Source organism: Amphiprion ocellaris, chromosome 10, assembly GCF_022539595.1.
Source record: "Amphiprion ocellaris isolate individual 3 ecotype Okinawa chromosome 10, ASM2253959v1, whole genome shotgun sequence".
Classification (NCBI taxonomy): domain Eukaryota; kingdom Metazoa; phylum Chordata; class Actinopteri; family Pomacentridae; genus Amphiprion; species Amphiprion ocellaris.
This window is the reverse complement of record NC_072775.1, coordinates 10,210,076-10,236,046: the sequence shown is the minus strand read 5'-3', so window position 1 is coordinate 10,236,046 and position 25,971 is coordinate 10,210,076. Positions and strand designations below refer to the sequence as shown.

Below are 25,971 nucleotides of genomic sequence, written 5' to 3'. Positions count from 1 at the left end.
ATAAACTGTGCAAGTTTAAAAATATTAAAATACAGCGAGAACAATGAACTAGGTTATTGTTGTCAGAGTAGCATTTTTGGGGTATTAGGAGCACTATAAAAACAGTAGTGTGACCGATGTTGCACTTCTGGATTTACCAAAACACTTTTAAACATTTATAAAAAATGTAATGGCTTATACTGGTGCAAAATATACACTCAAAGTGCAGTTGTATGTAAACATATATACAGCTTCAGTATATAAACTTCTTCAGGGACCTTTTCCCTTAAAATCCTTAATTCCTCCATAAAATAAAATATCAAATAACAATATGCAAGATTACTTAGAGTGAATTAATTGTGGAGCAGTGGCTTAACAAAACCACAAATGCTATAATCAATAATGCACAGATTCATCAAAACACTAAGGATAATAATGGGATTGTTAAGCCATATGTCCTCGCCGTGGCCTAGTTTAACCCTGCCCCGAGGTCTGTTGCTTTACTGCTCTGTGTCGTCTAATGAAATCAAAACAGAAGATTATGGTTCTATGTGCATTCAGAATCTAATCAGTTTAGAATAAGGTGCAATCTGTGTGGGTAAATTTCATTGGAACACTGGGGGAGGCATGTATACTTAATTTTCTGCATTCTGGTGCCCTTTTATGTACCAATGTGCCTTTTTTACATCTAGTTATGTTAGAAAACATAGCATTTACACACAACAAGTCAATGTTCCAGTGTTTTCTTCCATATAAAAGTGATTTGCTTCTTTCATGTTTTTGCTTTTAACCAGTTTTGCAAATTTGAGTTTCATTTACTTGAGCATCGGAGTTTTTTTTTCAATCAAGTGATCAAAGATGACTGGAAAATGCATGGATTTCTATCGAACAAAGTAACAAAGCCTCATTGTTTTGACTGTATGTGGATTAAGCTTACTGGTGTGTGTTCTCATCGCTCAAAGGCTCATTCTGAGCCACCACAAACTCTGATTTTACTTAAAAAAAAAAGTTAATGATAAGATGTAGCATTCACTGTTGTTTTGCAAAAAACAAATGCAGCACACCATTACTTCTGGAAAATGATCATTTATTGGCATATTTGGCCTATCTCAGTAATCTAAGTGCAGATCTCAGATCACACTGAGACCGGAGGTGACACTGAGTCAGCTTAGGGATAACATACTACTGCTTGTTGACAAACCATTCAGGAGAAATGCCAATCCAGATCCACCACCAAATCAGATTTGTAGATACCAGCTTAGGCAGGGATGGACGATAATCCCACCTTTTTTAAACAGGTAGAGCAGGCTGCTGACACCACTCTAAAATAATAACTCTCCTTTTTGGATAATTGCACAACACTACCATAGCTTAACATAACGTCTAATGTTGTGCGATTTCACAGGGAAAGAAAAATCCTCGCCAAAGCACCTCAACGTCCCTCAAGCTCTAAGGACAATCTCATTGCAGGAGTTCAGCTCTCAAATAGATTAAAAAAGAACCAGCAGGCACGCGGCCAGCAAATTAATGTGGCACAGGATGGGCAGACACCAGATAAAGTGCAGATGGCAGAGAAGCTTCAGAGTTCAAATCAGAAATGGCTAATACTGTATACACACTGTAGGTGGTGAACTTAGACAAGATAAGGAAGGGTTACACTGTTCACATGTCCTGTCAGGCAAGGACAGAAGCCTCGTCTGCCAACGTCAAAGCAAACATGTAGACAAGATAACATTTGCAGTACATTTTTTTACAACAGTCAATGTGCATTATTGACATAAAATACACATACCTCACCACTCAATAGGGATTTTACAGTACAATTTCTAGCAACATTATAGAAATACTACCACCATGGAGTAATTACTTGTTTTGTGTTAGATTCAATCAGTAAAATCAGAACACTATGTACTCCCATCTGAACCCTTAATCTGTCCATTTCATCTCACAATGTTTTTCTTTCCTGGTAAAAGTGACGTCTACAACCCTGATGAAAAAGTCAGACATACCCTGCACTTAAAACAGAATGGTAATTATGGTGACCACTTTCCATAGGATGACCCTCACACTATTTACTTTTTCTCCCACTACATGGGAAACTCTGGGAGCAACACTCACCACAGTGGTGAGACATAACGATCAGTGAAAATAATGATGATGCTCACGAGAAGCAAAAACATTGACTATAGGAGAAAACTGAGAGATTACAGCCAAGACCAACAAAAAAAAAATTTAAAAAAGCATAATCACACTACAACAGAATCCACAAAAAGTCTGTGTCACCACATTTATATTCATTTTAACATCTCACCTACTTATAAAAACCTTAAAACCAGTTTTACAAGAGACACCTCCCCAGGCAACAGCAAGAAGAACAAAAGACAAAGAAACGTGAACATTTCCATGTGACAAATTAAATACATACAGCATAATACTGGGAATAATGCACAAAATTCTGTCATTTAGGCGAAATTAGTGTTTTTAGCAGAAACTCATTTTCTGCCACTAGTGATGGCATCAAAATGAAAAATCTAAACTTCTGATTGAATTGTCTATCAACTTGTGATGGACATATTATAATGCTGAACTTGTACAGAACATGTATGTGCCATCTGTTGATTGAGGTTGTTGTCACGCTTCAATAAAACACTAATGAGGCTCTTGAATTGCAAAACAGCACAGATCGCCTGACGACTGCTAAAAATAAGTAATGTGATTAACACATAACTTAGGCTTGTGTGGAAACCGCCAAGTAATTGTGCCACTTTTTTATTGTCTTAAACAATTGGAGGATGAAGAATATGTTAGTCTTTTTGGTTTTCATATGTTTCATTTGCTGATAAACATGTAGGCAAGTTAAGGGTGTATTTAAATGAAGAAATATACCACATTACTTGGCAGAAATAACAGGTAAAAGCATTTGCTCAGTAGAAAAAAAAATGAATATGATGGATTTGGTTTTTGATCATTAAAATCTACAAATTTGTTCAAGATTACACATTGTGACTTCAGTAAAGTCTAGACATTCAAATCTCTCCCAGGATGTTTCACTGTAAAGACAGAAAGCATTAGTGTGACATGGATCTTTTTTTTCCAAAGCTCATAGTTCAAAGGGTAAGCTTTTCATTATATTGGCTTACCAAGAACGTAGACTGTATATAAAGACACTAAAAGTCCATTTAAGCTGTATCCAATAAGCCAATTGTTCAGCAGAGATAATGGCCACAGTAGATGGCCTTTGGGGCAACTGGAGACACATGAAATCTAACAGTACAGGCCAGCAACAGGGGAAACCCAGCCAAGGGTGTAGACTACAGGGTGGCACATGACTACCTTCGAGTTTTAATTGGCCAGCATTGGTGTCACCACAGAGTCTCTTGTGCACCACTGGCTGCTCAGTGACACATTGAAATAGCTGGAAATACAGGTCAAGTGACAGGACTTGTATTTCAGGTGTGTGGCAGGTAATCTTAGTGACTGTTACAGTTAGTAACCCAGATTGACCCAGACTGCAATTTAGAGGCGTTTTTCATGAGACAGGTTTAACGGGTCAAGGTTTCTTCAGTGTAATAACAGGTTTCCAACATAATATTTAAACTAATTTGATCCCAAGCTACTGATTAAAACTAGCTGGACTACCCAGTAACAGTGTCTAAGAGCAGGCTAGGATGTAAGGTTGATCAAATCTCCAGTGTAAGAGGTTACAGGCAACACTGGGGGATAACGCAATCTAAAATTACCATTTTGCCAGGGGCAAAAATGGTAAGAACACTAAGATAATTTACATGTTAGGCTTCTGTGGCTTGTTGTCAAGGACTTCTATTTAGGCAGCAGCTTCTTTAAAGGCAGCACTGCCACCTGGCGTCGTGTGTAAGACCAAACCAGCAGTGAATTTCTGTGAGAAATGGCCAAAAATGAGAAAACAAGCAAAAATAATTACGAAATAAGCCATGATTTTGTGGAATTTAAACGAAATGCTGCTCTAGAAGGGCAACGAGACTCATTACATCAACGATACTAAAACGCAGAAATGACAGCACGTCATCGGCGATCTATTAGTCATGGCTGGAGGTTCAACGGCCAGACCGGTGTAGTCGATCCGGAAAAAAGGATTGACAGCCTGCAGAGCGACGGAAGTTGCTCGCATCCTCATCAGTAAACTTACGGGTAAGTCGCAGCTAAAAACAGCAAAACAATGTGGCGTTTTTCTCTACATATCCTCAATTCTCTGTGAGTTGACAGCCTGTGCAGGAAATAGTCGAGCAGTAAAGCTGTCTTAGATCAGCTGGCCTCCTTACCTTTGAATATCATAATTGAAACCGTCCTGGCGAGCTGCCCGAGAGCTAGCATGCCTGGCTAACAGCGGGGGCAGGTGTGTTTTCACAGCTAATACAGCGACGGTGAGACGGACAGAGGCTTATGTTTAAATGCTTCAGCATGCCTTACTGTTTAACGACGAAAGAGAACAGCCTTTGCATGTTTATATTGTATCTCTTTAAGATAAAGCTAAAGTTTGGTGTTACACAACAGTTCACAGAGACCCTGTGTTTTCATGCTTGTGTTCTCTTTCAGGCGTTTCATGCTGAGACTCATTAGAGAGGAGGGTTTGAGGACACTGGCCTCCATGGTAACGCAGACCTGCCTCAGCTGCCATGTCCTCCATGTCTGTGTCAACATCCACTGGTAGTAGTGGTGGGGATGCTGCAGCTGCCATGGCAACCCAGGTGTCTGAGCAGGCCCTGCTGGCATCAGACCGCTACGCCAGACTCATTCTGGCCCAGATGAACAAGATGCGACTCCGCACTGACTTCTGTGATGTGGGGCTTAAGGTCGGCGGTCAGGTCTTCATGGTCCATCGATTAGTGCTCGCCGCCAGCAGCCCCTACTTCTCTGCTTTGTTCTCTGGTGGGATGAGGGAGGCGGATAAAGACGAAGTGCAGATCCTCGGGGTGGACACTGAAGTGTTTGAGGTTTTGCTGGACTTCATATACACAGGTCTGTATCAATCCTGTTATTTCTGTCATCGTATTCTTTAAAAACGAGTATAACTTTGTAGCATTTTGTGTGCTCTTTCCGATCAGGAGTGATCAGCGTCACAGTGGAGAACGTTCAGGAGCTGATGGTGGCGGCGGACATGCTTCAGCTGAACGAGGTGGTGTCCATCTGTGGGGAGTTTCTTAAGGGCCACATGGACCCATCCAACTGTGTGGGCATCTTTCAGTTCTTGGAGCAGATTGCCTGCTTGGAAATGCTGGAATTTACTGAGAATTATATCCATGTTCACTTCTTGGAGGTATCTATGCACAAGGCTTATTTTTCACATTTTATATGTTTTCCAAGACTCTAGATTTGCTTTTAACTTTTCCTGCTTCTCTGGATATACTTACTGATCAGTGCATATTAGTGCTGTATTTGTATCATTTAGCTAGTTTTCAAGTTTGAAGTTTACAGATTGTTCTATGAACTGGTTCTTTTTAGGTGTGCGTCACAGATGAGTTCAGGGGCCTGTCAAAGGATCAGTTGGTGAGACTTTTAAGAAGCGAGGAGCTGAGGATTGAGGATGAGTACCAGGTATTTACTGCAGCAATGGACTGGGTTCTCCAAGATGTGGGGAAGAGGAAAAAACATGTTGTGGAAGTGTTGGAACCAGTCCGCTTTCCTCTGCTTTCTCCACAGAGGCTGTTCAAGTACATAGAGGGTGAGGAAAATGTAAAAATGATACGTTGTTTTAAATTATTACACATTGTAAAGAACAAACGCGAACACTAAACCATTTTTTGTCATTTTGTCTCTCAACACAGGTATTACTGACTTCAGCCTGCGGGTGGCACTGCAGACTCTGCTGAAGGAATACACTGAAGTCACAAAGTCTCCCAAAGAAAATAAGATGTACAGTCAGCTCCAACCAGCCAAGATGAGACCCAGAAGAAAAGCCAGGAAATACCTTTATGCCATAGGTACTGTAGCACATATCTAATATTGAAAGACATAAATGAAGGTGGCACCAGAAATGTTATAATAGAAATGCCAAATAAATTGTTTATTCTAAATCTAAGCAGTGAAACTTTCATTCATGAAACTGACGACAGACTCTTTCTTGTGTCCTCTTGTCAGGAGGCTACACTCGGCTGCAGGGCGGCCGTTGGAGTGACAGCCGGGCGTTAAGCTGCGTAGAGCGTTTTGACACCTTCAACCAGTACTGGACCACCGTGTCATCCCTGCATCAGGCCCGCAGTGGGCTGGGAGTTGCAGTCCTGGAGGGCATGATCTATGTAGTGGGAGGTGAGAAAACTGGGACTGTGCTTGATTTTGACCTTAAATTAAAAGAATAACTTCAGTGACTAACTCTGACGAGGAATGATGTTTTGTTTTTTCACTAGGGGAGAAGGACTCGATGATTTTTGACTGCACAGAGAGATATGACCCAGTTACAAAGCAGTGGGCCGCGGTAGCGTCTCTGAATTTTCCTCGCTGTGGAGTTGGCGTCTGCCCCTGCCATGGCGCTTTGTACGCTCTTGGTAAAGACCACAGCTGTTATTATATTAAAATAGGCAGTTTTAAATGCAGTGAGACAACACAGTCTAAATGTTTTTAAGGAAATTATCGGAATGGTAACAGAAAAACTCAGTGGCAGTTTTACTGACTCAGGCACTCTGTGGTTGTCTTTGGAGAGGTTATGTAATGCTCTGTAATGCAACTTTATTTTCGTGAGTGCAATTAAATCAATAATTCATACCCAGCGTCTTAGGAATACTTGAGAGAAAAAATGTTGTCTGATTGTTGCCTGCTGCTCCTGTAGGTGGTTGGATCGGCTCTGAGATTGGGAAGACTATGGAACGATACGACCCAGAGGAGAACAAGTGGGAGGTCATTGGCAGCATGGCAGTTCCTCGCTATTATTTTGGCTGCTGTGAACTACAGGGTGAGCTCCTGCTTTTTTATTTTATATAATCAGGTGCAACTTCTAAGAACTTTGCTCAGATTTATCATGTAGCAGTGAGATTACAGCAAAAATGTAACTGCACATGCAAATAGTATCTGTATTTCTCTTCAACACCTAAACACTCAGCAAAGCTAAATGCAGTTTTCTCTGTCCAGGATTTATTTATGTGATTGGAGGGATCAGTGATGAAGGAATGGAGCTACGTTCAGCAGAGGTATATGATCCCATCTCCCGGCGATGGAGCGCTCTGCCCGTCATGGTCACACGTCGGGCATACGTGGGTGTCGCCTGTCTGAATAACTGCATTTACGCTGTGGGCGGCTGGAATGAAGCACTGGGTGCTTTGGAGACAGTAGAGAAATACTGTCCTGAAGAGGTAAAGCTGTTCAAGACGAGGAAATTATCTTAACTTAATTTTTACTGACTCTTATATAAATAGCATCTAAACCAGGGGTGTCAAACTCATTTTAGTTCAGGGGCCACAGTCAGCCCAATTTGGTGTCAAGTGGGCCAGACCAGTAAAATCAGAGCATATTAACCTATAAATAACGACAACTTCAAAATTTTTCCATTGTTTTAATACCAAAAAGTACTTTATGAAAATGTTCACATTTAAGGAATTATCTTTTTACAAAATATTACGAACAACCAGAAATTTGTTAAGAAATATAAATTAAATTTCAATAACATTATGCTTCAATTTATCTTTAACACATTACAGCTTCCAGATCACAGTGGATCTACAAAGGAACAAAACCTTTAGTCACAGGTATCTGGAACTGAACAATACAGTATTTTACTTTATGATCAAAACGACAAAAGTCAGACAAAAAAAGACAAAAACAAGACAAAATATTAGAAAAATGAGACAGAACGACAAAACAAGAAACAAAGTGACAAAAAATGAGACAAACTACAAGAAAAAAAAGAGACAAAAAAATTGATAAAAAAGTTAGAAAGTGACAAAAACAAGACAAACTACACAAATGACACAAAAAAGAAAAAAACAAAAGACAACACAAGTGAGACAAAATTAAACACAAAATGACAGAAACGAGAAACAAAACGACAAAAACGTGAGATGAAAAAAGACAAAAAACAACAAAAAGACAAAATATTACAAAAATGAGACACAAAATGACAAAAGAACAATGAACAATATAGTATCTTACTTTATGATGAAACAACTTGTCAAGGTCTAGAAATGATTGGAAATTCAGAATTTTACAAATTTACAATTTGCAGTTAATGTCTTCTCTGTAATTTTTACACTATACGAAGTCGTCCCAGCCGGATTGCACCCTCTGGTGGGCCGGTTTTGGCCCACGGTTCGTATATTTGACACCCCTGTTCTAAACTGTAACATTCTCCCCACAGGAGAAATGGGTGGAGGTGGCCCCAATGTCCACTGCACGTGCAGGTGTGTCAGTGTCAGCAGTCAACGGGCTGCTGTATGCAGTCGGAGGAAGAGCTGCCAGCAGGGATTTCTCTGCACCTGTGACGGTGGATTCAGTGGAGATCTACGACCCTCACCTGGATACCTGGACCGAGATCGGCAACATGATCACCAGCCGCTGCGACGGCGGACTGGCTGTGCTCTGACAGTCAAACTGTGAACCTCGGTATCAGCACCTGAATCATCCCAGAACTGCATAACCTGCAGAAAAGCTGCACCTTAAGGAACACATAGAAAAGTGTGTTTCAGTCTCAAATAGGCTTTTATGTTATTCTGTTATTTATACGTGGATGTTTGATACATGAATATGACAGTACTGGAAACTGCCAAAACAGCCTCTGCTTACACTGAGTGACAACACGTTTATTTTCCTTACTGATTTATATCTGAAGACAAGCCTATCCTGATGATAAGGATAGTTTTTCACAATGGAGGACTTCTATTTTTGATGAACTGAAGTTTTTTGATAAGTGTCAGAGTCCTGTGTGGACTGACAGTAATGTTCTTGGCTATGATGTGAAAGCACTGTTTTTTTTTTTTTTTAGTTTGTTTTACTTGGATTTTTTTCTCAATGGAATGCTTGAGATGTTTGCATTACTACTTTATCAAACCACTTGAGCCTGGTTAATAATGGAACCAAATGAAACTTATGGCTTTTTAAGTTTCATGGTTAGTGATTTCTGTAAACTTGAACAACATGCTACTCTTACTACAGCAGTACAGTGATCAGTACGATGTTTCCACTGGATGACTTTTGTATATATATCAGTGTAAATACCAGTGCCTCTTTGTCACTATTTACTCTTCAATTCAAGCAAGTACAGACTGATTTATCATTTCACTCCAGTGGCACTTTACATTTCAACTTTTTGATGTTAACATACTCAATCTAATGATTCAAAGAAGTCTGTTTACCATCTTTACAGTTAAGTGTCATCTTTCTTCTTCTGATGATAATGAAACACGACAGCAGTGGCACAGTTAGTGTTTTCTAACTTGTGCGGTTATCTCTTTGCAAACAACATAATGTTACACAACAGCAGCATCTTTGACTGGTTGCTTTTTAGACTTAATAAACTTAAGTGTTTGTGTGTGTTGGGTTTATTGTTAACCTACAACCCCTCCTTCAGTAAAGGTAAAATTTGAACAACTCCTCCATTAGTTCTGTGGAAACATCACTACTACTCAGTTTTTTACATGCCTCTCTGACTTACTAACTGATGGCATGTTGTGTCTGTTATGGCAGATATTATACAATAACAGTCTTTGGCCCAGTAAGGACGATGAATCACAGGATAAAGGAGTCTCCACTGAGATTGCACTTAAAGCACAACAAAAACTGTGAGCTTGCAGAAGAAAAGACTTTCTGCACTATGCAAATAAGCAAACAATAGTAGCAACATTTGCTGTGATATCACATCGTACATCTCAGTGGATCTGCAGCTCCTCATTAAATTAAAAAGTGTCATCCTGAGTGCAGTCCATCTGTTGTCATCAATACTCTAATGCTCTTTCTATTAGGCTCTCAGTTTATCCATTTGGCTGAAGTTTGCTACTCCAAAGCACCAAGGTTGTTTGGTATTGTGTGTTATGTGGCAAACTTCCAAGACCATAAAAAATGTGTGCTTGTAGCTCTGCCGCCAAAACTTCATCCTCATAGTTTTACACTAACTGTCCAGTAAAAACTATTTGGATTCATGACTGTTTAGATCCATCTCAATAATTGGATTTCAGAAGTTGTTTCTTGCAGGTTTGCTGCATAAAATTCTGCCTTCACAGTCTGTGATACAGGAAGATGTAACATCTGTACATGACAGCTTGAGGGAAATGTTTTGGAGCTATTACCATTAATAACACATAACTCTATCATTTATATTTAACAAACTAAAACAGCAGCTTGAAACACATACGAACCAACGGACAAGTGATTTTTCAGCTGCTGTTTCGACAGTTATCAGTCTGGAGCTGGGTAACAAGGAAAGTATGCAAATCATCCCACCATTCATCTGTTATGTCAAATTTAAACAAAAAGCAAAGAATGTGATTCTACAAATGTTTTCTGATAATAATTTTCGACCTCAAAGTCTGTTTATTCCCACATTTCATTATTTTAATGTACATCCTTGTGACCTGGAAATTCCTTTTCAGTTTTGCAACTTACAAAAACTGCTATTATTCATTTTCAAAATTCTGGTTTTATATTTTTTATTATATAAGTAGCAAAATTGGTTGTATGAACTCTAGCACAGCAAGAACTGTCTGCAGATCTTCCATTGAGTTTACATGTTTATTATGTCCATGTGGCTTGAAGTACCAAGCTAAATTACTTCTGCATCTCTTTGATTTTCTTCTCTGGACAGAATTCCTTCAGTGCCAGTGTAGCCACCAGTGAGAAGGTGGCAACAAGAGTGAGGATTGTTCGCATGGCTTTGAACCAAGCGGGGTAGCCAGGCAGCAGGGTCAGGTCGTAATGCAGCGACAGACCCAGTCCCATGATCACTATGAGTGCGCCTTCAGTGATATTGTCCCTGCAGAGCAGTGCCAGCCAGGCCACCAGCGACGGCACCACGCTGTTGCCCAAGTTCATCCAGTCCGGCTGAGCGGGACTGCCCTCAGGGATGGCAAACCCCCAGCGCGCCCCTCCAAGGAAAGACACTATAGAGGCTCCGTACACCATTTGAGCATACGCCACTTCAGGATAGAAGGACTGAGTGGCAGCCATCAGGAGGGGGGCAGACAGGAAGGGGATGAGCCCAGAGAAACCGAGGTACAGGGCCGGTTTGGGAGCCTTGGTGAGGGCCCTCAAGCTAAAACCCTCTTTGCTGTCGTGGCTCTCTGAGGTGCCTCGTGAATCCCCGTGACAGAGACGAGAAGCATGCCAGCTCACAGGCCTGATGATGCTCCACAACCTGTTGGTGCTGGAGGCTGGTCTGGATGCCATAAACGCAGAGGAGGCTTGAGGATGAAACAGCAGCTGAGCTTTTGTGCAGTAGTTTGGTGCTCTGTGCATTTGCTGAAGACATCCCCATACTGGAACCTGAGACCACAGCAATCACAGGAAAAGGCATTAACACTTAGGCACAGCACCACTGAGCTGTGTTTAATCTCAGTTAACTTTTCTCTTCTTCTTACCCCAGACATTAAACGTTTTCCAGATGCAAATCTAATCATTTTAAATCTGAAAAAGACACGTTGTCAGTTAATAATATGCATAAAACACCACCACCATAGCACACGCACTCTAGTTTTAGCTATGATATAACCAGCTAGCATTCAACCTCTATTAGCCACTTGCTCAACCTGATGCAATACATAGCTAACCTACTGTAACAGCCAATAAAACACAGATGATGCAGTTACCTAACCGTTATCCTTTAACTTTTTCTCATTCAAAGGTCTACCCAGGCCACTGCACGTACAATAATATATAGTTAATAGCAGCAAACTTAACGATAAACGCCTAAACTAGAGGTCGTTTGCTTGCTGGCATTTTGTCGGTGCTCGATTAAACGCCTGTCTCCTTCTAATCTTGAGCTGAACTAGACGCGTTCTGATATCGACTGGTTTGCCTGTCGGTGGCGGGCAGGTATTAAGTTGTGTTCAAGGTGGCAAAATCCTTCTATATCAGCACCTTGCTCTGAAAGTAATTTGTAAAATTCTGAAAAATATCACGTTATAATTTCATGTATACCCATATGAGTATATTTAGATCAAAAGGTGTTTAACTGAAGCTCCACTGGCAGCCAGTTGGGATTTAAAAACACTTCGGAACCTCCATAAGTTGCATAATCACGACGGACCTTGAACGCAGCACAATTGAGGCTGTTCGAATCCCTCAGTGCCACCGCCAGTGGTAAGTGCACCGAAAACCCAAACAAACATCGATAGCCCTTTTATTAAAGGGGTTTATAATTGCGAGAAGGTGTAATTCTACTAGAGTTTTGCAGAGTTTATGTGTATTTGAACGATTCTCCATCTGCGAATATCTTGTTCATCACAAGGTAGCGGTATCGTCATGAAACAGTGCAAGTTAGCTGGCTAGCACTTAGCAGGCTGATGAATGTGTGCTGCCGCTGCTAAGGTAGCCATTTTGAAACTGTGTTGTTCCAACGAAGCCAGGTCTGTTTACCTCTATTGTATATCCGTGACAGCTGCTTAAATAGGCATTTTGAGGCACCGTTAGCGCAATAAATGCGTTTTTACTAAGCTAAGCCAGCTAACCGTGCTACTTTATTTCACATGCCAAATGGTTATCTCAGGCTACTTAACAGGCTAGGTAACGCCAGCTATTAGCTAGCAGTTGCTAACGTGAGCCGTAGTTAACTAGGCAGAGTTAGCTAGCAGCGGAGTTAGGACAAGATCGGACAGCGTTATTAGTTAGAGATTAGTGTTGACTTGTAAGCGGCCACATTGCTTTTAAAATCATTTCCGTGCACTTTAATCCATTACGTTATTGTGCCAGTTAGCTTGTCGAAACGTGTGTGTAACGTTGCTGTGTTGAATCGGTCTGCTGCAGTGTCTGTGGACACAGTGGTTCCCCTCGCTGTGTAGTAATGTTAAAGGGAGTGCTGTACACACCTGGCAGTATTTGTGTTGCCATCATTCATGTGGGTATTGTTTCACAGTGAAGTAAATGTCTGCTGCGCATTGTAGCCCGTGTCCGTGGCAAACTCATTGATGTTGAGCTGTTACGTAATAGTTCAGTGGGAATACATTAACGAGCCCACGGTAGCTCTGAGTTTGTGCATAGATGGTTTATTTTTGTTTTGGTATCCAGCTGCATTATAACACGTGTTTGAAGGAAGTGTAGGAAGGAAATAATTGTTATTTAGGATTGTAACGTCATTCAATAGTACAGCCACTGCCGGGCCTGTTGAGATGTGCAGCGTTCTGGGGAGAAGAGCTGAGGAAGATAGTGTTCATGTTATTTTTACACTGATATAAATATTTCACTCAGAAAAGCCACCACAATTTTATTTAAAAAGCCAGTTTTCAGCACGAAGTGGGTCTGAGATCATCGACATGGTTCTTCTCTCATACCTTTCAAAATGTATTTGAAGTGTCAAAAGCAGTTTTCTTGTAGGGGTTAGTTGTCTCTTGAATTGGATGCTATTTTAGGGCTCTGATAAGGGTATTCAGTGATGGAGGAGTTTATTTCATAATTGTTATTCTATGCTTTAGCTATTTACAGTAACACAAATGTGTAGATATGAAGGGGAAAGTTGGTTTTGCTTATTTTTTTTAAATTTTGGAAGCCCAATTTAACCCTTTTTGCAAAAGTGTTAATGCAGCAGCCCTGCAGTAAATCGCTTACAGAGGAGTGTTTATTTAACTTCATGGTTGTTTTGGAAGGAGTGGTGTCATATTGCTTAATGTTTTGAACTGCCACGATCTTATCAATATGAGGATTCTAACCAAATAGCATCACAACATACAGCCTCCAAACTAAACATACAGTTTCACCAAAAATTGATCATTACATCTTTGGTAAAATAGATTTCTAATCTGTATTAGTTAAGCAATGTTTACTCAATTCAGTGCCAAGTGAGTTTAAGTACTGTGTGTATTTTTCAACCTGGAGATGAGTTTTCTGAATGAAGACTAACATTGCTTTTATTTGTTCCAGGCCCAGTCTTTTTTTCTGCGAGAACGCCTGTGAATCGTCAGCAAGAAAACCGAAAGCTGCACTAAAATTTCCTGTGTGAGAAATAACACATTCAAGAAGGAAAGAAAATTTTGGATGCATGCTGATTAAGGCTTGATATTTTTTTTTCCCCCCCTGAGGAAAAGAAGTTGATCGAGCTCTCTTGAGGATTTCTTTTTGGACAAGTTAGGTGGTTGCGAAAGGACTCTCACAAAGACCTTTTGACGTTATATCTTGCATATCTATGAAATCAGAGCTTCATACTAAATCTGCTTCAGTCAAAAACGTGCAGATAATTAAATGGGCATCTTACAAATGTGAAAGTAAAACATACAAAGATAGAAATAGCATTATAATGCATCATCCAGTTGCATCTCTATTTCACTAACCAAAACTGAAAATGACGGCAATGTAACATAGGGCTTTACTTCCTTCATTGTCATGTGACTTTGAATATTTAAGCATTATTTTCTTCAAACTAAGACAGTCTTTTCACCAATTTAATGAGGTGAGCAGTGGTTTTCAGTGAGCTCCATTGCCAGTAAAAGACTGTCTCTGAATTAATTTTTCTTTTTGCATGCGTTTAGGCAGATCTTAAAATGATTCGGTAAAAGGTGAGTCAACACAAAAGCATACTGGCACACAGTGTGGCAGGACAACACCTGTCTCTCTCACCCATCTGGTGTCAAAGTGGAACTGCTGCACAAACTGCTGTCCATGTTTCAGGGCAGACAACTCTCACAGACTGTTTCCTAATATTAACAATAAGACAACCTGGCTCTTCCTCACCATTGGGACAAATCACCTGTCAGATCAATTCATTTTAGCCAATCAGCATTCATTCCAATCAGGTTTTGAGTCTCACTCATGTCAGTAAGAGCAAATGGTTCAAATATATTGAAGGACCCAATCTGACTGGAATAAAGTTCCCCATACTGGAAACAGTAGAATTCATTGGAGACCGTCACAAGAACTGCCTGGATTCTGGTTGGAGAAGGAAAATCTCTCCCTCGTAGACCTCTGTGCTTCAGCTTTAAAATCTGCTTCCTGCTTGGCTGGCTCTCTGGATCGCCATTCCAGATCATTCCTGCAACCGTTTGACAGATCTTCAAGTGTTTCACCCTGGACGAAGGGATCAGCCTCTGGGGAAAGGGGCTGCACTGTCCTGGTGGAGGTGGAGAAGGGGTGGTCGGTGTGCTGCTCCCCGTCTGTCAGTGCACACACTCTGTGATCAGTGCCAACAGGCCTGAGGAACCGAGCCCAGCCGGACCGAGAGAGGAGGCAGAGGACTTCAGAGCCACAGACTCTGGGGTAATGCTAAAGCTTCACCTCACTGATAAACATGCATGGTTGTGCTAAGTAGCCATGAAATTAGCTGCTGTGATATAGTTATTTTTTTTAGCATTTTGTGGGGGAAAAATGTAAATTCTCTGCCTCATACATGGACGTCAAATTAGAAATTTCACCAAAATCTAGCACAATGAGCTGTGTAAATTTATCAAATAGACATACTGCAAAATAATACTTGTATTAAGCTGCGCAAGATATTTTCCATACGGGCTGTCAACCAGTTATCATCTTCACAGGCACAGCTGCAGTGAGTCGAGCTTTGTTGTTTTCTGCTAAGAATAGGACTCTTTTTGACTTGTCTTGTGGGACACTATCACACAGTGAATTTCTAAATTACTAACGGCAGACAAAATACTTGAAAGACATGAAACCAAAGAGGGATGGGAATGGAAAGGATTTTGATTCCATGTCAGAGATTCATGCTTCTGTGTTCTCAATTGCAGAATTTAAATATTTAAAATGTCTTTCCTGTTTTCTTTTCTTTTTGTTAGATCCTGGCCATGAGGTTTGATGCCTCGATCCACTGACCGGAAACACTGGACCTAAATGGCGCAGCATGACTTTGTCCCTGCCTGGCTTAACTTCTCCACACCCCAGCCTGCCAAGGTAGGGCTGTGTGATTGTGTGTTACGCTATGTTTGTATGTGAGCTGACCGCAGAAAGAAACGGCAACAGACAGAGCTTGAAAGTGTATCTCTCACAGTCATTGCACGCACACTTTCTAGTGCAAGTGTTTGTACACCTGAGTGTGTGCGTTTGTGTGGTCAGTGACAAATCGCCCTCAGGGAAAGACAGTGTAGTTAGTGCATGGTTCAGCAGAGGGTCACCAAAATTTTTTTTTTCTCTATGAAAAAGATAAAATACCCACAAGTAACCACTCAAGGAACTAAAATAAGATACGATGGAGTTATTGTGCTTTTTTTTCATCCATACTTTACAAAATTTGTATGGATTCATGCTGTTTTTTTGCTCCTTGGATGATAGAAATGAGGGACTATGATATTTTCTGGTGGAGCTGGAGTTGAACTTGTTATAATTTGAAAATCAAATTTCCTAAATGGTCTATAGTGAATTGATAGATCTTTTAATTTATGCTGTACAATTTGTGATATTAGGCTGCATAAAGAAAAAGTGACATGACTTGACAAGGTTTCAAGATTCAAGACCTTTATTTACAATTATACATAGTATAATGTGCAGTGAAATGCATTGCGCACCTGTTTTAGACCAAAACAATAAGAATAATAAGAAGAAATAAAAATGCACAATACATAGGTAGGTAGGTAGGTAGGTAGATAGATCTGATAAGAAATAAGAAAAATAAATATAAATAAAGTGTCAAATAGTGCAAAATAACATATATATATATATATATATATATATATATATATATATATATATACACACACACACACACATACACACGGGGAAGCGTAAACAGTATTGTGGATAGGATTTGCATGCTCATGCTGAAGTTAACATTGATTCTTAGCTGTCTTAGCATTCATTTTCGGTTTTTATTATTTTTACTGCCTAATAGTTTTTATTACATAATGTTGTGTTCCGATGGCTGGACAGCACAAGTAAGAGTTTCTTCCAGTCATTCCATCGGTTTTCTTTGCCAGGACATCTCAGATAGAAATATCAGTATCATGAACACTGAAACAAGGAGGAAGTTGTATTCGATCAACTCAAGACAAATATTTGAGTCATTTAAGAAGATTTGAGCCTGGCTATTGTGTTCTCCATTCAGCGGGCTGTGGCTAACAGGAGAGCAATGATGGGCTGAATAATATTTGTCAGCTAGGTAAGGAAGCCAAGTTGGCCTCCATAGTTTCTTTTACGAGAAACGGGCATTTAAGCCATTTGACGTGCCTGAAATTGTCAGACACAGCATGATAATGTCACAAACTTTTTATTTCCTCCAACAAAGGCCATACAAATGACCAGAGCTTTTATAACTGCTGTAGTTAATTTGGGATGTGGATCCAATTCAGAGGTCTAAAACCAGGGTGCTGGCTCACAATAGCCTTTAGCGGGTGACTCTGAACACAATGAGCATGATTGGTCCAGATAAAGTAAAGGCCACAAGGCTCTGTTACCTTATTTGACAGAAATCTTTGCATTTTCCTCTTATTTTGACCATTTGGTGAACCAAATCTTCCATTATGCTTGAGTAAAGGATACCCAAAGTAACAAAATTAATTAAAATTACATGCTTCTGGTGGTCATATTGCCACTGTTGATTTACTTTTGGCCCTGGCTGTACATCTCCAGCATTTAGTTTAGATCAAATATTGTGTGAGCTGCCTGACTGTCTGTTAGACTTCTCAGAGGTCAGTGTAATCTGTGAGCCAGGAAGTTACTCAGCTGATGGGCCTGTCTGTGAAATCAAGAGTCAAGACAGAAACAAGCGCACAATCACCGTCCTGCTGACACATGACTTCACCTCTGTGTCGTCTGTCTTCAGGGATTAGTCTGCATACACTTGGCAGGGTTGGAGCTACAGTTTATACTCATCCTCTTGATTTTTTTCGTCTTGCAAGTTAAAAAAAAAAAAAAAAAAAGAAAAATTCTCACTGATGCTTGCAGGGATATGCTGAAGAACACAATCTTATTTGATCTTTGAACCTCATCTGATGACTGAGATGTGATTCAGATGGAGCTGAGCGCTTGCAGTCTGCACATCATCCAACACACACAGCTGCGTTAGTGCAATAACTTCAGGATTTACCACTGAGAATTATGCACACTGTCTCTCTGATCTTATTGGCTTCCACAGCAGCACATTTCTTGTGATGAAGCATTCCAAGATTGCGGCTGTGATGTCTTTGGTTTTTGCTCGCTTTCCTCCGCTAAGAATAGATTCCTACAGTGACATTTTCACTCAGGGTTATTTAAGTTCTGAGATGGAGAGGGAGAGAAACTGAAGTATGGACGCTTTTTATGCTAATTTATATTTCTAAGACAAAAATAAAATATAGCCAAAAAAGAAATGTCCTGTAAAGTGGCTGTTTCTGTTTGCTTTTGACAGATTTTCCCAGAAAAGAGGCTGTTTATCGCCAGTAACTTCCCACTTTGACTAACATTGTCCCCTTTCTTTCCTCCTCCAGTCCCCTGCTGCCAACCTTGACAAACAAGGTGAGCCCCACCACAGAGACGGCACAACTGCTGTGAGCCGCCGCCGCCACAACTCCTCCGATGGTTTCTTCAACAACGGCTCCCTGCGTGCTCCAGCAGGTAACAGTCTCCACACACCAGTTACACTCTTGGTTATTAAAGCTTCTGTGGTTTATTATAGGCCTTAACTGTGTGAGGGGAAGTAACTGTGAGAATATGAGCAAAACAAAATAAACCATTATGAACTCGGGAACTGAATCTTGTTGCACTCTAGTGTCAGTGTAGCACAGAGTTGGATAAAAGTAGAAAGCGAACACCGGCAGGTTTTTTTAGTTTAGACGTCCAGGCAGTTGGAAGTTGAATGAAGCTGTGCTGCGACTTGTGCATGATTTTAATTGCCCCTGGGGACAAATGAAGTTGCCTGAATCTGAATGATCATCAAGTTCTATGGATTAATAAGAATGAAAACAGTGGAAATGCATATCAGAGAGAAGAGATGCAATCAGACAACAAAAAAACTTGTGTGTGCATGCTTTAAAGTCACTGTTTGATTAAAGTCTGCTGCCCAGCATATCAGGATCTGTCCACGCGTTTAGGTTTTTGTCCACACGCAAATACAGTTCAGGTCACCCAAATTGGAGCTGTTGCAGGGTGAAAGTATTCAGAAACACCCTTTGCAGTTTTGATGCTAAGATGGGAAGTTTTAGGAGTTCTTCCATTTGTTTACATGAGGTGATTTCGTCCCATAGAGGACATGGCGACAGTAGTGGTGATGCTAACCTTGCTAACAGGATTTTTTTGCACAGAAGTGTAAAAATGCTCTTCATTATATAAAAGAACAGAGTCAGAATTGATCCACGTATCACCTACTCTACATAGGCAGTGTGGAGGAGGTAATGGGGGAGTGGATGAGGCAGAGTAGGGGAGTATTTGGATAAAGTATGTGCAGATTTTCAGTCATCCCGGTCATGGTTATCCTAAATTATTCAGTAGAAACCAACTGAAGTTCCCTTACTGGTTCTTGAAAACGTTCCATCTCTTATCCACACATCAGAACTGAAATGAACAAAATGAAATGCCCAGTTGTGTCTACTGAAGCACTTAGAAAGTTAAATGACTTGCATTTTTGCATCAGCTGGACTTGCATGGTGTAAAGCTGATAATGAAAACAGGGCATAATTGAGGACATGCTCTGAAGACATTGTTTGAGGCAGTGATGTCTCCATGTCACATATAGCCTCCTTTACACATCTGTTCTTTGTCTCTGTAATATTGTTGGGTTTTACTCATCTGCAGCTCAGTTTTCGTAAACTACACTTACAGTGTCTCTGTTTCGATGTTTAGTCATGCTGTTGTTTGTGTGAACTAAGAATAAGTGTGGTGTGATGGCATTTTTAAATTGTTAGTTTACCTCCTTGTGAAGTCGTTGCTAAGGATTCACAAAGTTGCTGCGGTTTTGTTGAATCTGAATCTGTTGAGCTTTTCAATTGTTTCATTCCAATTTTTCCAAAGTTGTTAGTAACGGTTAATAATTATTTTACCCAGAAGAAGATTTAAATGATGTCTTCTCCGTTGTCCCTCTATTCCTGTACTCTGAAAGCCTCTACTTAGTGAAGCAGCTTAATGCTCGTCTTGCCAGATGTGCGGCAGTATGTCTGTGTAATGATATGGTTGTTAAAATAAAACAATGGCATTCATCCACAAGAATTCTTCAGTTCTCGGATTAAATGAACTAAATCACAACCAGCAAAGCATTTCTAAATGGGAACACCAGCTCTTCAAACTCAAAAATATAACTGGCTGTACCAAAACTTTAAAGTATGTGCACCGCATGAGTCATCAGGGATTACTGATGTCACTGTGAAGTACTGACAAAGATTTACGACATTCAGACGAAGGTTGTGAGGGAACCTTTGCTGTCGAAGCCACATTTCACTGGTATTTGGCTCTTGTTACAGTATAATAACTTTATATTTACGTATACTATGATGATGAATTATGATTTCTGGAGGTGATGGATGGCAACAGCCCTCTCTGCTTCTGAGGCATGACTCGGTCGACTCGGGGGTGGCCAAAGGAGGGCATGGTGGGCTGGCCGGGGGCTCCTGTTGGAAGGAAACACCCAGCTGGCACGGAGCTCCGCGGGGTGCCCAAGACAGCCACCACCACCAGGGACGCCACCCCAAACGGGGAGGAGGCGACAGGGACAGGCAGGGGGGGCACCGGCAGCGCAATGGTAACTTCCATCCCCGCAAGGGCACCTCGTACCAGGACAAGTTTCCTAACGAGGAACGCAAAGACAGCAAGGACGACAAGCTGAAGTTTGTGGAGGAGGACTTTGTGAGTAGATAACACTGTTGTTTTCTCTAAAGAGCACCACTGACCTTGTCATCGTTCTTCACTGACTAAGCTCTGTTTAAAGATAAAATACCTTGACTTAGTGGCAAAGCACTGTAAAAACTCAAAGTCTATTTGTCTTATTTTTAGTCAAAATGTCTCATCCAACTCGGCTGAAGATAAATTCACTTAACAAGTGACATTTCAGCAAGATTTTAAGACAACGCATCTTAAATATCTTAAGTCAAACAATCTTGAAATTATCTTGTTTTGAGTTGAATTTTACAAGAAAACTCAAAATAAGTTTCATACATCTCAAATTAGGAGGTTACATGAAAGCAAAAATCTATTTTTGAGTGAAAAACTACAATTTTTTTTTTTAGCACATCTGGCTTATTTTAAGACAGCTAAGCCTGACAATCCTGGTAAAATATAGCTTAAAATAAGTTTTCCCAGCTAATTTTAAGATCTCAACATTCTAAATATAATATCTTATTTCAAGAAATCTTACCAAGCCATTTTTCACTTGTTCTATTGGCAGATTTTTTCACTTATTTCAAGTTAAAAGTTCTTTGAAATAAGCTTTTTTTCTTGTTTTGACAGGAGCATTTTTTCCAGTGAGCTATTTTAACTGCTAAATAAAGGTTCAGCCAGCTATGAAAGGGACTCTGTTTTTAGAGGAATGGTGGAGAATGTGGCACCCGAAACATTTTCACTTTGCATTTTTGATTTTATTCGTCATCTCTCCATGTTTATATTGTGATTTAATCATGTCAGCAACAGCATGCTCTGATCTTACATGTAAACATAACTTGAAAGTAAGAACAATTGCATGCTGAGATATTTCATTTCTGTTTGTCTTTTCAGCCGTCCCTCAATCCTGAAACAACTGGAAAGCCTGGGACTCAGATGCGAGCAGTTGCTCCCCATGCTGGAGTGTGGGGTAAGACTTGATCTACGTTCTTGAATATAAAGATTGTTAATGGTTTAAGCTTTGTTCTGCTCCTCATCATTACCCTCGACATTTTTGCTCATTGATTTTCCTGATTATGTTCCAGAAAATCCCCCTAGTGGCAAACAAATGGTGTCCAAGATGCTGGTTATCAAGAAAGTTTCCAAGGAGGACCCCAGCACTGCCTTCTCTGCGGGGTTTGCCACTGCTGGCGCCCTGCCCACCAACGGCAGCAAAACTCCCATCACAGGCTCCAGCGTCTACAAGAACTTGGTCCCAAAGCCGGCTGTGGCCCCCACCAAAGTATGACACCCGGTTATGTGTCAAGTTAGCTGCAGCAGCTTGTTTGATTCCATTCAGCAGACATGCAAAAAACATTTATGGAAACTAGATAAGGAGCCTTGCATTGGTCAGCAGCAGTTATCTATGTGCTGGGCTGCCTCTTTTTGTAACAGATGTTCTTCCTTCCAGAGCACCCAGTGGAAATCCGGTGGTAGAGAGATCACAAAGTCGGGCCTTCACATGCCAGGCCGAGATTCAGTCTTCACCAGCCCCATCTCTGCAGCCAAACCCAGCACCCCAGTCAGTGCACCACAGCACAACACCCCGAAAGAGGTGAGGGCAGCAGAAAAAGACAAATGGCGTCGTGTTTTTTACTTTAACTGACAGTTAAGGAGTTTTCTAACCCAAGACAAGTGTACTCAGTCATGTGCCAACATAAACTTCACAGCAAGCAAACTGGTAAACTTCCTTTCTAATACTGTAACTGCACGTGTGACTTATGTAGCTGGCTTTCCTCTGTATAGGTAAATCACCAAATGAATGTCTTTGTGGTTTGTGAATGAGATGCCCTTAGCAGCAGTCCATGCTTTCTGTCATCTCGCCAATGTGTTAAAATATTTGTAATCCATTACCATAAACTCACAAATGCCACAACATGCTCCAGATATCTTTATTAAAGTGTACATTTAGCTCTGCTTTTTAATGTTGCAGATTGTTTTTCTTCCTCCAGTTTTCAGACCTACTCTGAAATTGCTGTTCACATGATTTCACAGTTGACAGATTGATGTCTCAATTGAAAAAAAAAAAATAAAATTCCGTTATCTTGTTCTTCTCTTTTTCATACATGCAGCACCCTTCCAGCACGACTCCTCCCATAGATATCGCTCCGTCAAGGCTGAAGCTGATGCGCCGTGGTCCGGATCGTAAGAGTGAGTTCCTGCGAGCTCTGAAGGACGAGGGCACTGGAGAGCTGACAACGAGCAGCAGCCCGGGAACATCAGGAGAGGTAGGCAGATGTTTGGCCTGTTTTCACAAACTTACACACAGAACTGCACTGTTGTTTCAGTTAGTGATGGGCAAGAAAATACTGTCAATTTATGGCCGGATTATTTTCTGCATGTGTCATTTCATTTTTATGGCCCAAGTTGGGAGCCATAGTTTCTGTCCACACAAAAAGGAGCTTTATTTTGAGAAAAATCTCCCCCAAAGCAGTCCTGCAAAGTAAAATCAGGCAAATGAACTCGAAAACATGATGCCAAAACCTTATTTGCTGCTTGATATAAAGAGAAAACTCACACGATTATTCTTTTACATGGTTAATCTATAAGAGAAGTCTGTCTGATACAACATGATTTACTGATTTAAAGGTTTTATTTAATTTTTTTTAACTTTATTTAAACAAGACAAAGTTTGATGACATGCAGCCTCCAAATGTGTACAGAAAAATGAGTCATGAGCAGGAAAGAAACACAAAAAAAATAGAAGATGAGGTTTCAAAAATAGAAACACGGCAGCAGTTGTCGAGCTGCACAGTTGTGGGAATATGGATCACGAATCTGGCTTCTCAAAATTAAACAAGTAAGATCAACTGCAATATTGTTTCAAATGTGAGCTCCACTCATAGAAAACAGCCCTTGTACATCAAATAACACAGTTTCAACTAGCATAAAGTAACATCAGAATGTGTTATTTTACTTTTTCAAAGTAAATTTTGATCAGAAACATGTCTGAGTTATGCTTTAATTAAGGAGTTTTAAGACTAGATGCTCAGCTAATTTCTACAGTAGCCTGCATGTGAGACGTTTAGGGATTATCCAGAAATTGTAGCATCTGTCTATAAGGAGCTGCTTGGCAAGTGAAGAGTTTTGAGTACAATTGTATTTATTTATTGCCTCGATGAAAGATACACTGAATTTGGGTGAAGAAGTCTTATTTTGATGCAGATGTGCACATTAGCAGGACTGTAGAAACATGGAAGTGAAAGTGGTGGTGTTTATTCACAGGTGAAAGTGCAATACAATACATTCTTTCTTGAAAACCAATTAGTTGTTATTAAAAAGATTGAAATTGTGGTTTCAAATGAATCATGGTTATAATTTTGACATAATTATGCAGCATTAGTCAGTTCTATGGACAATTTCAGCAGCTCAACACCTTCTTTTTCCAGCTCTGCTCATTACGCACGGCTCAACGTCCACATTTGATTGCAATATGCATAAATTCCCACTTGCATCGACATTCCTGTGATTTCTGAGTTATTTAATATAAAGTAGTGTGTGAGTGAAGTGTGGATTTATCATGTCAACAAGTTTAATACAATGTCTTTAAAAATAACTTTCAATTTTATTCAATTGTATATATAGTATTTAGAAGAGTCTTTCTCTAAAAATGCCATGTGGTGTTTGGTGATAGGCGGCCATGTTGATTTTAGGCCTGAAAACAGCAAAAATGTCAACTATGATACCTGTCAGCTATGTTAAAAAAAAAATAAATCCTGCAATAAAGTATAGACCCGTTTTCAATGTCTTTGATGCTGTATTTTATTCAGCTTTCTGACTCTGTGTGTGAATTTCATCAGGGTGAAAGCAGCACCCCAGAGCCCAAAGCCTACAGCGAGGAAGTCTGCCATGAGAATGGTCTGTCCTACTCCCTCAGTGACTCAGACACCGAACACCTGTCCAGCTCCCTGGAGGCAGAGCACAGGTAGGACTCCGCCAACAGCCTTATACATTCACACAAACACACACACAGTCAGCTAAGCAGAAAATGACTGTGCTTATCCAGGTTGCTGAAGGCCATGGGCTGGCAGGAGTACCCAGAAAATGATGACAACTTCCTGCCTCTGACCGAGGACGAGCTGAGAGAGTTCCAGACTAAAACTGAACAGGTGAGATCTCAGAGGAAATCCCGGAATAGAACTAGGTGCAATATCGCTTGCTATTTTGATGAGAAAATAATTGAACGCACCTAATTTCCTCACCGCATGCCTGTGTGCTTCGAGCAGCTGAAGAGGAACGGCATGCAAAGAAACGGGGTTCTGCCGAGGACGCGGGGTGTGACCCTCCACTTCACCCCCTGGAGGAGTGTGGCGGAGGCGCATGTCGAGGAGGGCTCCGAGTCCGAAACCAGTAGCAGCAGCCAGACCTCTGATGACGACGACTGCATCAAATCCTAACGTGGCTTTATGGAACAAAAAAAAAAAAAGAAAAACAACAACACAACAGCCAACACCACATCCCAGCAAGCAGTCCCCCCTCTTCCTCTCTCATCTTTGTTTTTAGAGCACCATTTTGAATTTTTTTGATTATATTTTTTGTTGTCGTTCTTGCACAAGGGAAAAACCAATCATATCCCAGTGAAGGGGGAGATTCCTGCTCCGCCAGACGTCGTTTTCCCTGCGTTTCCTCCTTCACTGCAGTCCTTAGCCCTGTTTGACCCTTCCCCCCTTCCTCCTCCCCCCTTCCTTTTTCTTCCTCGCTTTGTGGAACTGAAGTGTTCATCAAGAAAAGAAGGGCAATGAATGCACACTTGATTCTGCTTTAAACAGACTAACTCATTTCATTGATGATGCTGATGACACATTATTAATGATATTAATAAAAATTGGTTCCTGACAAGCTGATATGTTTCAATATGAATCTGGCTACTGTGGTGTTTTAAATTGTCATTTTACTCACAAATGATGCCACTTTGCCATCTTGATTCTTAGTATCCTGAATAGCGAGATAACAAATTATACGGCAGCTATGTCCTCTCCAGCCAGGAATAAGAAATGTAGCACTAAAAGAGTTTTTGAAATCACTCAGTGGAATGCTAGCTTTAATTTTGAAATGAAATCTGATTAGTTTCATACATTTTGTGTCCTATAAAGAGCCTTACTTTGAAATAACACTGTAGCCCAAAACTGC

The 25,971-nt window shown here is 40.5% G+C and overlaps 3 protein-coding genes across 7 annotated transcripts; 2 read left to right on the top strand and 1 right to left on the bottom strand.

Annotated features, from left to right (window-relative positions):
- Positions 1–4,050: 4,050 nt before the first annotated feature.
- On the top strand, positions 4,051–9,471 carry ipp (intracisternal A particle-promoted polypeptide). 2 transcript variants are annotated; one of them, XM_023297486.3, is made up of 10 exons: positions 4,051–4,146; positions 4,552–4,974; positions 5,061–5,272; positions 5,458–5,677; positions 5,781–5,936; positions 6,094–6,261; positions 6,360–6,497; positions 6,779–6,901; positions 7,078–7,298; positions 8,300–9,471. In XM_023297486.3, the coding sequence occupies exons 2-10, from the start codon at positions 4,632–4,634 to the stop codon at positions 8,522–8,524; spliced, it is 1,806 nt and encodes a 601-aa protein (XP_023153254.1). In that variant the 5' UTR covers positions 4,051–4,146; positions 4,552–4,631; the 3' UTR covers positions 8,525–9,471. The 2 variants fall into 2 exon arrangements, with proteins under 2 accessions (XP_023153254.1, XP_054870258.1); XM_055014283.1 differs by lacking the exon at positions 4,051–4,146 and adding an exon at positions 4,240–4,379.
- A 962-nt stretch (positions 9,472–10,433) lies between these two features.
- On the bottom strand, positions 10,434–13,042 carry LOC111587564 (transmembrane protein 69-like). 2 transcript variants are annotated; one of them, XM_035942487.2, is made up of 3 exons: positions 12,957–13,042; positions 11,511–11,556; positions 10,434–11,415 (listed from the first exon to the last, which is right to left on the bottom strand). In XM_035942487.2, the coding sequence occupies exons 1-3, from the start codon at positions 12,983–12,985 to the stop codon at positions 10,702–10,704; spliced, it is 789 nt and encodes a 262-aa protein (XP_035798380.1). In that variant the 5' UTR covers positions 12,986–13,042; the 3' UTR covers positions 10,434–10,701. The 2 variants fall into 2 exon arrangements, with proteins under 2 accessions (XP_035798380.1, XP_023153345.1); XM_023297577.3 differs by lacking the exon at positions 12,957–13,042 and adding an exon at positions 11,739–11,906.
- Positions 12,100–25,701, top strand: gpbp1l1 (GC-rich promoter binding protein 1-like 1). Of its 3 annotated transcripts, none has more exons than XM_023297627.3 (12): positions 12,100–12,231; positions 14,005–15,333; positions 15,864–15,978; positions 18,486–18,612; positions 20,504–20,832; positions 21,697–21,772; positions 21,888–22,084; positions 22,253–22,396; positions 22,914–23,069; positions 24,642–24,766; positions 24,848–24,950; positions 25,068–25,701. In XM_023297627.3, the coding sequence occupies exons 3-12, from the start codon at positions 15,919–15,921 to the stop codon at positions 25,236–25,238; spliced, it is 1,488 nt and encodes a 495-aa protein (XP_023153395.2). In that variant the 5' UTR covers positions 12,100–12,231; positions 14,005–15,333; positions 15,864–15,918; the 3' UTR covers positions 25,239–25,701. The 3 variants fall into 3 exon arrangements, with proteins under 3 accessions (XP_023153395.2, XP_023153386.2, XP_023153404.2); XM_023297618.3 differs by lacking the exon at positions 12,100–12,231 and adding an exon at positions 12,255–12,497; XM_023297636.3 differs by lacking the exon at positions 12,100–12,231 and adding an exon at positions 12,359–12,379.
- The last annotated feature ends 270 nt before the right edge of the window (positions 25,702–25,971 follow it).

What these genes read in the sequence shown, in the direction of transcription:
- LOC111587564 (XM_035942487.2), bottom strand. Translation starts at nt 12,985, where the DNA reads ATGAATGATGGCAACACAAATACTGCCAG. An exon ending in GGCAACACAAATACTGCCAG is followed by an intron (nt 11,557 to 12,956) that starts GTGTGTACAGCA and finishes TGTCTTTTTCAG; the next exon opens with ATTTAAAATGATTAGATTTG. An exon ending in GAAAACGTTTAATGTCTGGG is followed by an intron (nt 11,416 to 11,510) that starts GTAAGAAGAAGA and finishes CTGTGGTCTCAG; the next exon opens with GTTCCAGTATGGGGATGTCT.
- gpbp1l1 (XM_023297627.3), top strand. Translation starts at nt 15,919, where the DNA reads ATGGCGCAGCATGACTTTGTCCCTGCCTGGCTTAACTTCTCCACACCC. An exon ending in AGTTTGTGGAGGAGGACTTT is followed by an intron (nt 20,833 to 21,696) that starts GTGAGTAGATAA and finishes TTGTCTTTTCAG; the next exon opens with CCGTCCCTCAATCCTGAAAC. An exon ending in TCCAGACTAAAACTGAACAG is followed by an intron (nt 24,951 to 25,067) that starts GTGAGATCTCAG and finishes TGCTTCGAGCAG; the next exon opens with CTGAAGAGGAACGGCATGCA.
- ipp (XM_023297486.3), top strand. Translation starts at nt 4,632, where the DNA reads ATGTCCTCCATGTCTGTGTCAACATCCACTGGTAGTAGTGGTGGGGAT. An exon ending in GCTGTTCAAGTACATAGAGG is followed by an intron (nt 5,678 to 5,780) that starts GTGAGGAAAATG and finishes CTCTCAACACAG; the next exon opens with GTATTACTGACTTCAGCCTG. An exon ending in CATGATCTATGTAGTGGGAG is followed by an intron (nt 6,262 to 6,359) that starts GTGAGAAAACTG and finishes TTTTTTCACTAG; the next exon opens with GGGAGAAGGACTCGATGATT.